At 40.7% G+C, this 12,297-nt stretch overlaps 1 protein-coding gene across 1 annotated transcript in view; it reads left to right on the top strand.

Moving 5' to 3' along the window:
- The window catches only part of IPO11 (importin 11), a 482,369-nt gene extending 478,209 nt beyond the window's left edge, over positions 1-4,160 (top strand). The window contains exon 30 of the mRNA XM_044276158.1: positions 3,593-4,160. Within this exon, the coding sequence (XP_044132093.1) occupies positions 3,593-3,757 (165 nt within the window). The 3' untranslated portion in view covers positions 3,758-4,160. The remainder of the gene's footprint in view (positions 1-3,592) is intronic.
- Positions 4,161-12,297: the final 8,137 nt, after the last annotated feature.

Raw genomic sequence — 12,297 nt, 5'->3', positions numbered from 1 at the left:
ATCAGCCCCAATTACTGGAGAAATCAGCAATAAAAAAAAAAATTTAACGTTTAGGGTGCCCCAGAAGTCTTGTATGACTTTATTGGAACACGATGTGTAAAAAGAAGTAAAAATTCACTTCAAAGTCTACACACCCCCTGTTAAAATGTCAGGTTTCTGTGATGTAAAAAAAAATGAGACAAAGCTAAATCATTTCAGAACTTTTTCCACCTTTAATGTGACCTATAAACTGTACAACTCAATTGAAAAACAAACTGAAATCTTTTAGGTAGAGGGAAGAAAAAAAATTAAAATAAAATAATATGGTTGCATAAGTGTGCACACCCTTAAACTAATACTTTGTTGAATCACCTTTTGATTTTATTACAGCACTCAGTCTTTTTGGGTATGAGTCTATCAGCATGGCACATTTTGACTTGGCAAGATTTGCCTCCTCTTCTTTGAAAAAACACTCCAAATTTGTCAGATTGCGAGGGCATCTCCTGTGCACAGCCCTCTTCAGATCACCCCACAGATTTTCAAGCGGATTCCGGCCTGGGCTCAGACGGGGCCATTCCAAAACTTTAATCTTCTTCTGGTGAAGCCATTCCTTTGTTGATTTGGATGTATGCTTTGGGTCGTTGTCATGCTGAAAGATGAAGTTTCTCTTCATGTTCAGCTTTCTAGCAGAAGCCTGAAGGTTTTGTGCCAATATTGACTGGCATTTGGAACTGTTCATAATTCCCTCTTGCTTAACTAAGGCCCAAGTTCCAGCTGAAGAAAAACAGCCCCAAAGCATGATACTGCCACCACCATGCTTCACTGTGGGTATGGTGTTCTTTTGGTGATGTGCAGTGTTGTTTTTGGGCCAAACATCTTTTGGAATTATAACCAAAAAAGTTCAGCCTTGGTTTTTATCAGACCATAACACCTTTTCCCACATGCTTTTGGGAGACTTCAGATGTGTTTTTGCAAAATGTAGCCTGTCTTGGATGTTTTTCTTCGTAAGGAAAGGCTTTCGTCTTGCCACTCTACCCCATAGCCCAGACATATGAAGAATACGGGAGATTGTTCTCACATGTACTACACAGCCATTACTTGCCAGATATTCCTGCAGCTCCTGTAATATTGCTGTAGGCCTCTTGGTAGCCTCCCAGACCAGTTTTCTTCTCGTCTTTTCATACATTTTGGAGGGACATCCAGTTCTTGATAATGTTACTGTTTTGCCATATTTTCTTCACTTGATGATGATGATGTCTTCACTGTGTTCCATGGTATATCTAATGCCTTGGAAATTCTTTTGTACCCTTCTCCTGACTGATACCTTTTAGCAATGACATCCCTCTGATGCTTTGGAAGCTCTCTGTGGACCATGGCTTTTGCTGTGGGATACGACTACAAAAATTTCAGGAAATACCAACTTGAGCAGCAGAACTTTATTTGGGGTTAATCAGAGGCACTTTAAATGATGGCAGGTGTATGCTGACTCCTATTTAACATGATTTTGAATATGATTGCTTAATTCTCAACACAGCTACATCCCCAGTTATAAGAGGGTGTGCACACTTATGCAATTATAATTTTATTTTTTCTTCCCTCCACCTAAAAGATTTCTTTCTTTTGTCTCATTTTTTTTACATCACAGAAACCTGACATTTTAACAGGGCTGTGTAGACTTTTTATATACACTGTATATCTCAAAATGACTGTTACGAAAAGGGGACTCTATATGAGTTGCATTTGTGCTAATAAGAAAAAAACAACATTGTTTTCCTAGGTATAATTAAAAAATAAAAAGCCCTAGATGAAAATGTATTGCCATAACTGGACAGAAAATAGAGTTATGGCTTTCAAAGACAGATACTGTATATACAAAAAAAAAGTCTGAAAATATGCCTGGTCAGGAAGGGGGTCTGGTCTTGAACTGGTTAATTTTCTTATTTTCTTATATCAATGGAAGGTATGGACATTAAAATGCTATATATGTGGTTCTTTACCTGGGCTGCACCATGGGACTTCAAAGCAGCAAAACCTCATTGTCACATGGAAGTACTCTTCAAGGGCGCAGAGCCTTATTCATCTTTTTGTTTGCAGGGACAGATAAAAGCCGAGACAGGAGGAAACAGATTTTTATGTAGCACAAATTGTCTTTTGTCTTTATCAGGTTGTGGAGTAAAGGGCCACCATAGTATCTTGTTGTAGGGCCAGAGAATCAGGATCCTATATTTCTTGCACTTAATTCTCAGTATTATTGAAAAAATATAGAACGTGGATTGGTTTTGTAAAAGAAAAATAAAGTGTTATAGTCTTTTCCCTGATGTATAAATTAGGTTGGCATTTCCTGTTGCTGCGTGTGAATTTTATTTGTACCCTTGATTTATTAAAAGGGTTGTCCATGAAAAAAATATCTTAAAACCACTCAGCATGGTATAAATACATTTTAAGGCATACTCAATTTACTGATCACCCACCGCTGCTCCACTTCTGATGCAGCCAGTACCCCCCCCCCCCCAATTCTCTACTTCTTACTGCAGTCATAAGGTCTAAAGGTCTCGATGGAGGGACATATGACTGCTGCAGTTAATCAGCGGCTGGGATTGCGGCAGGATCAGTAAGGTGAGTGTGCCTGTTTTATGCAGTTACAAAACGTTGAGCTATTTTAAACATATATATTTTTTTGCCTGAACAACATTTCTTATTAGGATACAATGGACTATCTGCAGTCGGCCAAGATAAAAAGGGCTAAAAAGTGCTATGTTTAGAAAATTACAGCTTATAAAAGAGCTAATAACATCATTATGAGAGACAAAAGAGTAGACAAGGGGCTGACATTTAATTTGCCCTCCTCTCAGTATTCCCCATGAATAACAGTATTGTGTGTATGAATCTTCCTACAGGTGTAATATAATGCATTATGCAGTCTGCCATAAGATAAGATACATTTTAGGTTTCGTACTCTCAATCTTTTTTCTACTGTAAATATTTTTTTGTAGATAATTGGACGCCCTCATGCCAACCACAAAACCATAACTTACTGGTTCCTCATGGGAGGAGATAACTAGCACTGCATAGGCCTGACTTTGCTAGGATAATAACATGGCCCTAGCTATGTTTTCTTAGCGTTTCCCACTCATCTCTTTTTCTTTCTAAGATGGCTTGTGGCCAAAGGTAAAGGTTTTCTAGTGTTTAAGAAAATCTCATTTGAGCACAAAATTGCAAAATAAATCTTTCCAGTAAACTTACAGATTGTACTCTAGTCTCCCATAGGATGAGTATATGTATAGTTTTATGTATAAAGATTTTGCTCTCCAAAAATAATATGCAAAAATGTAATTTATTCTGCTTCATCCACAGTGTGGCATTCTTGTTTCTGATGAAGACTATACAGGCCGAAAATGTTTAAATATTACACTGGGAATTTCTCCCCAAAAATCATGTGTTTTTGCTTATTACTTTTTGGAGTGTGGAGACTTTATACTACTGTATAGATTGGCCTGGGACCCATCTCCTGCACCCTATGGTGATGGTGGTGTGGCACTGAACTATTTTATATGTAATGTTTGGACGTCACTGAATAATCATGCTGATTTCTCTCTGTCTTCTCCCTTCCTAGATTGCTTTGAGAGACCCAGTCCATGCAGTATCACTCCAGCAGTTTGTCTATGAGAAACTGAAGGCCCAGCAAGTATTAATGGGAGATGAAGGATTCCGGTCACTGATGGAAACGGTAGACACTGAAATAGTGAAGCAGCTGCAGGAGTTTCTACAAGGATTCTAAAAAATATACAAAGATAATTTGTAACAAAATCATATGACAAGGGGTCACTTTAATAAATACGACTTTTTGCAAAGTTGTTGTTTCATTGGGACATTTAAAAAACCTGAAATTTAATGACAAAAATATCAAAATGCATAATCAACAAAAAAAAGGTTACAAAGGACTTGTGATTACAGACTGTAATGTTACTTTGCAAAAGATGTATGTATACCACACAATTTTTATTTTATTTTTATTTTGTTTTACATAATTTCCTATGGATGGCATATACAACTGTATGATATACAGTTACATACATTGATAATTTATGTTCGGCATGTACATTGGAAGCTTTTCCAACCATTAATGTGATGTGAACAGAGATTTAAAGAAAGTAAGAAACAGTAAAAAAAAAAAATATGGAAGAAAACAAAGCTCCACAGGAGTTTGTCTGTCATTCCACGGTAAGACAACTCAGTGCCATGAGTCTAAAAGGGTGTTTAGCCGTCAAGAAGCCATTACTGAAAAAGAGAATTAGATAAAAAAGAAAATTTGAACACTAGCGCTCTGAATCTGGACATCTGAAATGTGGAGGAAGGCTTTTATTTACTGAAAGGCAGTATATACTCCAATGAAACAACGAATGAGTATTCCAACCAAGTCTACGTCCACCAGTCCAACATGAGTCAAATTTAAAGATGTAGAATAACAGCTGGAATTGGTGAATTGTTTTGACTGAAGTTAGTACTGATAAGTTAGTTACCTTACATGTTGTCACAAAGAAGTAATGTGGCCCAGGTAGGTATGGGGATAGTACTATGGACAACTGTATGACCAGAGGTGGTTTAGACATTGAAACAAGAGTTCTCAAAGGTGCCATTTGTCTTCAAAGATGTGCCCACACATGTATCTGTCTATATAACATTTCTAATTTAGCATGTGATGGGACACCATTTAACATATTGTAGAATAATCTCCTATACATGAGACACTACTCTCTTTCTTGTCTCCCTCTCTCAGCAAAGCCTCACACGCTCATTGGTTGAAGCTCTATAAGCAATTATGGGTTATAATATGGGCGGGTTGGGTGACTTCCCTGGGCCTGAGACTTCCTACCCGAGAAAAACAACAGAGGTGGCCACTATCAGGGCCAGAGTTAGGAGGGGCACCCTGCTTGTCATCACTAGCACTAGTCTTTTGGCCTGGTGCCATGGATTTCTGCAGGATGTGCTACTTTCATTCATAGCCACATCTTCAGGCTGTAGATGGAGTTGAAACCTATGGCAGAGCAGGTAACCATTAGCTTGCAGGCTGTTGTAGCAGCAGTCATATGTTTCATATAAGCTGACTTTCAGGTGGACACAGACCTCAGAGTGGTCTGTATTAAGTCTGCTTCATGATGGGCAGAGGATGGCATTTATATGTGAGATCCGCTCACAGCATTGCTAATGCAATCTTCTTCAAATAGTCTAATTTCTGTGCAAGTGATGTCCAACCCATGAAAAGGGACTGTGCATTTTCTCTGGATGTTTCAAGTGATCTGCGTAGATCACAGAAGTTAGAGGGAATTTGTCGGCTCCAAGACACCCCTCAAACTAGAGAAATTTGTGAATAGTGTAAGTGATGCAGAGTCCGTTTATATCATTTTTATCTTCATACTCACTTGCATTCTGATGCTGTGGTATCTGTGGTGTTACATGGGACTGTAGGTGACATCTACTACAGTATCTGTACTGAGAGAGCTATCACTGTGTCATCTCTGTTGTTACATAGGACTGCAGGTGACATCTACCACATTATCTGCAATCGGTTATCGCTGTGTTATATGTAGTGTTACATAATACTGCGGGTATCATCTACAACATTATCTGTACTGTGTTATCTGTGGTGTTACAAAGGACTGCAGGTAACATCTACAACATTATCTGTACTGTGTTATCTGTGGTGTTACAAAGGACTGCAGGTAACATCTACTACATTATCTGTACTACGTTATCACTGTGTTATCTGTAGTGTTACATGGAACTGCAGGTGACATCTACTACATTATCTGCATCCAGTTATCTCTGTATTAGCTGTGGTATTACATAGGACTGCAGTTACATTATCTATGCTCTGTTATATGTGGTGTTACATAGGACTGTAGGTGACATCTACTACATTATCTGTACTCAGAGAGTTATCACTGTGGACTGCAGAAAAATTGCTTGCTTTTATTAAGATAGTTATTATCCATTGTAAAAAAAAATCAAATGTAAAAAAAAACAACCCACAACTTGCCTCTGAGGAGCTGAAGCTCTGGCAGTTCTACTGGACTATTTTCCAAGCATAAATCAGTGACTGTGGTGGTCACTTGACATGCTTTACTAGCATCAATGTGCAGCACTTTGTCATAATGCTTGTAGTACTGCATACCATATTTACGAACAAGAGTTTACTTTTTTGTTGAGTGATCAGCGACATAAATTACACAGAGCAATTATATGGAATGATCCTTGTTCCTGATAGTTGCCCTCATCCTTGGCTCATGTAAAAAGCCGTAAAGACTATGTACACCTTTTGGTGGCAATTTTTTATTTATTATTGCATTGTACTCATTTTGAGCTAAAAATAATTTTTCCAATTGGTGTCTATTAAAAACGATGAGCCATTTTCCCTGCAAAATTGAGTCCATAGTTCCCATTTGGACATTAACTCAGACCAGTCATGGGTATGGAGGGCATAAAGTTTTTCCCTTTCGAAATTCGCCTTTACAGATGAGCTCAGTTTGCGAGTAGTCAGCGGTGAACTAGATTTCCATGTTTTTGCAATCATCGTTCTTGCTGCTATAATAATATGACCAACGACTGTTCTGATCTGCATCGGCAAGTCTGCCAACCCCACAAAACACAAGGCTAGAGACGCTGATTTAGAGATCCTCCAACCCACAACATGTTTGAGAAGAAGAAACACAGCTTCCCTGAAAGTAGATACAATAGGACATTCCCACCATACATGTTTATAGGTACCTACTTGACCACAATTTCTCCAGCAATTTGGAGGAACAATTTGGATATGAACAATTAATTTTGTGAATATGAGCAGGTGTAATGTACCATCTTAACAATATTTTAAATGCGGTTTCCCAATGAGACGCACTCTTAAATACCTGTTTCACTATAGGAAAAGCTGAGAACCATTCTTCCGTAGAGTGTATAACTTCCAGCTCATCTTCCCATTTAAGTACAAAGGGAGGTTTTGTAATTCTCGCAGGAGTTATAAAGATGTGATAGAACAGGGTGATTCCTTTTATGGAAGGCCTAATGGAAGAAAGGAATTCTTGTATATGTTTGGGGAATTCTAATAAAGAGTTATGTGAATCAAGTAAGGCATGCCTAATCCTCAAGTACTTATAGAAGTTTCTTTTGGACACATATTGAGTGGTTAGATTTTCGAAAGAACACATGACCGTGCCCTCGAAAAGATGTTGGATTGTGGAGATGCCAGCATCCAATTGTATGTCAGGGACCCATACATTCAAATAATGCAATAGCAGCCTCCTTACTGACACTTTGGCCAGTGGACCCATATATGGTAGGAGATTTTTCCAAGCAATAACTGATGCTTTGATACTAAGGAGAGGCTGCTGATCTCTTGGAAGCTTTCGGGGATATAAATTGAACAACGACATAAGAGGAATAAAAGACACAGACTTTTCCACTCCCACCCATCTCTTGTCACTATCTCTCACCCACCAATCTTTTGATTGAGCGAGTATACATACCAAATAGTATTTCCTGAGGTCTGGGATACTCGTTCCCCCCCCCCCCCCCCATTCCCATGGTCTAGTCATTGTAGAGAGTTTTATCCTGGGTTTTCTACCAGCCCAAACAAAATCCACGATTCCAGCACAAGGTACCACTACCGTACGGAAAACATATAGTATGACTGGATATCTCTGACAGCAGCAGTGTGTAATTCGCTGAGTATAAGTCTTTACTAGAACTGGTCAGTGTGATCCCTAAGCAAGTAAAGCCTTTGTCCTGCCAACTGAAGGGATAACGGGAGATAAGTTCCGATTGTTCCAAGGGTTCCACGCCAACCGTAAAGGCCTGGATTTTTGTTAAGTTTAGTTTATAGTACAAGACATCTTGGAACAAGTCAATGATTCTTTGCACACCTGGGAGTGATCTCTCCGGATAGGACAAGGACAAAATGACGTCTTCTGCATATAATCCTAGCGTATGCGAGGTGCCCTTATCTGAAATGCCTAAAATATCGGGGGTATGTCTGATCCTTTCTGCAAACGGTTCCATGACTAGACTGAAAATTATAGGGGATATTGGGCAGCTTTGTCTCGTGCCATTAGAGATAGTGAAGCGATCTGACAAGAATCCTGAAGTAAATACCTTAGCTGAGGGAGAGGAGTGCAAGGCTAGTATTGCGGACTTAATGAATCCCTGAAAGTCAAACTTATCTAATGTGGCCGAGAGCTATCCCCAATATACCCGATCGAACACCTTCTTTGCATCCAGCGCCAGGAACAGAGACGGCGTCCAAGTGCGCTCAGCTAACTGAACTAAATTGATGAACCTTTTTGTTCCATCAGAGGCTTGTCGTCCTGCTACAAATCTCACCTGATCTGAATGAATCAAGAGTAAAATGTATTTCAGGAGGCCAGTTGCAAGTATTTTTGCATAGATTTTAATGTCGGAATTCAGTAGGGAGATTGGGCGGAAATTTGCCGGAGTAGTTGGGTCTTTGCCCAGTTTAAGAAGGGTGACTACATGGGACATAAGCATCTCTTCTGGGAATTTGCGCTCTGCGGCAACTTTGTTAAAAATTTTCACTAATTGAGGTGCTAACATGAGGGAGAAATGTTTATAATAGGCATTGGTAAACCCATCCGGTCCTGGAGCTTTATTTAATGGTAGGGATTCTATTGCCAATTGAATTTCTTCACATGTGATAGGAAGTGAAAGGGCCTCAGCCTGTTCTGAGGATAAGTGAGGTAACTGGACAGAATCCAGAAAGGAATTAATGGCCCTCCGGTGGCTTATGGGGTATGTTCATTGTTTTGTAAGTTGTAAAGGGATTCATAAAAGTGCTTAAATTGATCTGCTATTAGTCTAGGGTCTACATTACGCTTGGTTAGAGCAGAAGCCATGAAAATATGAGGGAATCTCCTGTGAATTTGGGCATCTTCATTTTATGGAAGTGAGTTTCTTGTATGAATAATATGTCACATCAGAGATTTCTAGCTTCCTTCCAGACCATACTCCATTTAAAGGAACTATTAAGACCCTTCACATTCAAAGAGGCAATAGTTATTACCATATTGGAAGCATATAGTATGCCGTCCTTGTTCCCCTCCCGCGAGAATCCATGCCAACCCGCATCACTTCTAACAATATAAATGCATAGCTAGATGTACCTGGTAACAAAAAAAAGAAACATAAAGATAACGACTAGTAACATAAACTATTACTAAGAACCATCTTACATAGCTTGCCAGTCTCTGGAAAAGGGTGAGACAAATCTAAGCATCTAGGGGGGGGGGGGACGGAATTTCAGTCCCACAGAATACTTAGTGAAACCTGAAAAGAAAAAATAAAGAGAGAGCACAAGACTATATTGGTATCATCAAAGACTCGAGCCTTGGAGCCCCATAACATCAACTGTTCATCCCGGCTTTTGTCTAACTAGAACTGTAGACCAGTCGGGCTCGCTCGTGGGCACCTGATGATGACGGGAACGTTGGGGCGATTTTCTACCGTCTTGCAGGTTCCACTTCTTCACAATTTTCATGCCCTCTGCCGCTGAAGAAATAATGGTGGTCACTCCGTTCTGCGAAACCAGGAGTTTAATTGGAAATTCCCAACGATACTTGATATTATGTTCCCTGAGCAGCTTAGTATCCGGGAAGAACTGCCTACAGGCTTGCAACGTGGATGCTGATAGATCCGGAAACAAGGAAAGAGCAGTATAAGCTGGAGGAAATGAGCCGTATTTGCGTGCCTCAAATAAAATAAGCTCCTTTACATGATAGAAGTGCACCCTCACTAGTGTGTCCCGTAGAGCTTTTTCTGGAGCTACTTTAGATTTGGGGATCCTATGCGCTCTGTCCAGAGTAAGATCCATAGGGGTCAGATTGGGCACCAAGGTCTGGAAAAGACATTTAAGATAGCCATGAGTCCAGGGGTAGAGATTTACTCCGGGATGCCCCTTATTTTAATGTTATTATGTCTAGACCTATCTTCTGCATCTGTAGCTTTGGTTTTGAGCCACTTGACTTCTTTTTCTAAGGCATTGTGTGCGTCCACCAGCTTATTATGTGTGTTAGAAAATTCTGCCATTTTACATTTCAAGTGGTCAGTGCGTTCACCTATGGCTGAGACGTCGACATTAATTTTCCGAATAAGGGACGAAACAGAGGTATTAAGTCCAGTTTGCAATAGAGTGAGCATGTCTTTTAAAGTGTCCACTGTCACAGGAGCTGAGGACGTTAAAAATTGTGAAATATTATATTGAGGTAATACTGTAGAGATTATTTTTATTATCATCACTTTTGTTGTGGAAATTTTATTATGCGGACATTTTATTTTAGGATATGTGTGTGTTTTTATAGATTGTCATCTATCTCCCTGTGTCGGATTTAGCCAAAGAGCGCTCTAGCAGAGGGTACTTTGGCTGAATCGGGACCAGTGGTAAAACCGTCAGTATGAAAACCTTCTCATGGGCTTGGAGATGTGTTCTCAGTGTGTAGGGGGCGTTTGCCGGTTTGTGAGCACTAAGTGCAAGCACTGGGCTTCTTCCCTTCAAATGTCTATACACATTAGAGAAGTGAAGTCTGCATAACGAGATACATACTATACCTCTGCTGCGGCTTTGCTATCCCTTTCTGGATACATATCTGCTTTTAAGACATGCGTATCTGCCTTGTCGGTATACTCGTACCGTATACTGACAATAGCCGTAGCAATGTCTCGCAGATAATCTCAAACCTATAAGAACCAGTAGAATGATCTTTATTAGATACTGATCACTTTTGAGCAATATTGAATGAGGTCCATGCTGACAATGATCGGGGTGGTGGGCGGCCACCTGGCTGGTCAGACAATGGACATGACTCATCCTTCCTTATACGGGGATGGGGTATGTGCATTGTCTGTCCAGCCACATTGATTGCCCCTCCCTGTCCTTTGACATGTCATCACTTCCTGTATCCTTGTCTTGGGACAGCCCCTTTTACACCTTTTGTGAGTAAATAAAAGACACAGACTGAGCAGGGAGGAGAGGAGTGCTTAGCAAGAATTCAATCAATATGGTGACACCTGGGTCTGTCTCTGACTGCGGCTAAGGGAATAGGGATTTACCTTTTTCCTTACAGAAACTTTGATGCGAGCTGATTACAAGTATTAATATTTCTACAACACTGCACATAGCTCTTTTTGGAGATTGGGCTTTTGCTGTAAGGAGACACAGATGGTGAGGTGGCAGAACTCCTTTTCCCAGTTTCTTCCCCCACTCCCCTGTTGGTTAGGATATTGTCCCGTATCAGAGAGGGGAAAGCTTCATCTCCCGGGGGACCTGCTTGTGATAAAGTAGAGCTTATAGGCCACGGTGAGGAGGGCGCTGATTAATTTTGGTATACTCCGGAAGGGTCTGCAGAGTCAAAGAAATCTGTCAGCTTCCTTGGAGCAGAGGCTTTTGCCTTTTTTTGGTCGATTTAGACCCTCTATTCATTTTTTCACCCCCTTGTTGGCGTGAGAGCCCTGAATCTGGCAGCAGGGTATAGAACGCTGCAGCACTGGCTTGATTTTACTTTCCCCAGCTATAATTGAGGAGCCGAGCGTGTCCAAGATGGCCGCCAACACTGAGAGTTTTTATATTATGGTTGCTTACTATACTTCTCTATATGAAAACCACTCCTTCTGTTGTTAGATATTGGGATTATCAACTAGATGTCCCACTTTGTTGACCCCCTCACCTTAGTCCGCATATCCCCTCTGCTCACTGGCCATGATCCAATGCACTCCATGTGGCCAAAATGTCGCTCTCTGCTCGCCCGTAACAGTGTCGTTCTAGAGGGCTGGTCCTTTAGTGATTTTGTAGCGGTAGTGTCAGCGCTGGATCTCGCTGCTTAATGCTTCACCGTCCTCCTCACCTTCTGCCGTGCTACACCGGATCTTCCTTGCTGCGCGTGATGTTGTGGGCGCGTGTCACCGGCGCCCACCCGATGCAGAAATGGGGCCCTAATGGTGTCCTCCGGTACAGGATACAATAACAACCCGTTTTGAGGTACTTTGCACTTGGTTCCTATGCTGTGAGCCGGTGTATTCTCTCTGTGGTTGAGAGAGCCAAGGACTTAAACAGCCATCTTCCTCAGCAGCCTGGCTCCGCCCCCTGAATGGCTAAATATTTTTTTAGCCCAAAATGAATAAAATGCTATCTTAAAAAAATGGCCCCTGAATGTGTACATAGCGTTTAAAGCAACAGTTATTATAAATTTCCCCAGTCATACTTATTAATGAGTCTAATGCTCATGTCTCACTATCCCAGGCCCCAAAGCTCTTCTGTTG

The sequence above is a fragment of the Bufo gargarizans genome, chromosome 1, assembly GCF_014858855.1.
Source record: "Bufo gargarizans isolate SCDJY-AF-19 chromosome 1, ASM1485885v1, whole genome shotgun sequence".
NCBI lineage: Eukaryota > Metazoa > Chordata > Amphibia > Anura > Bufonidae > Bufo > Bufo gargarizans.
This window is presented reverse-complemented; position numbering and strand designations above follow the sequence as displayed.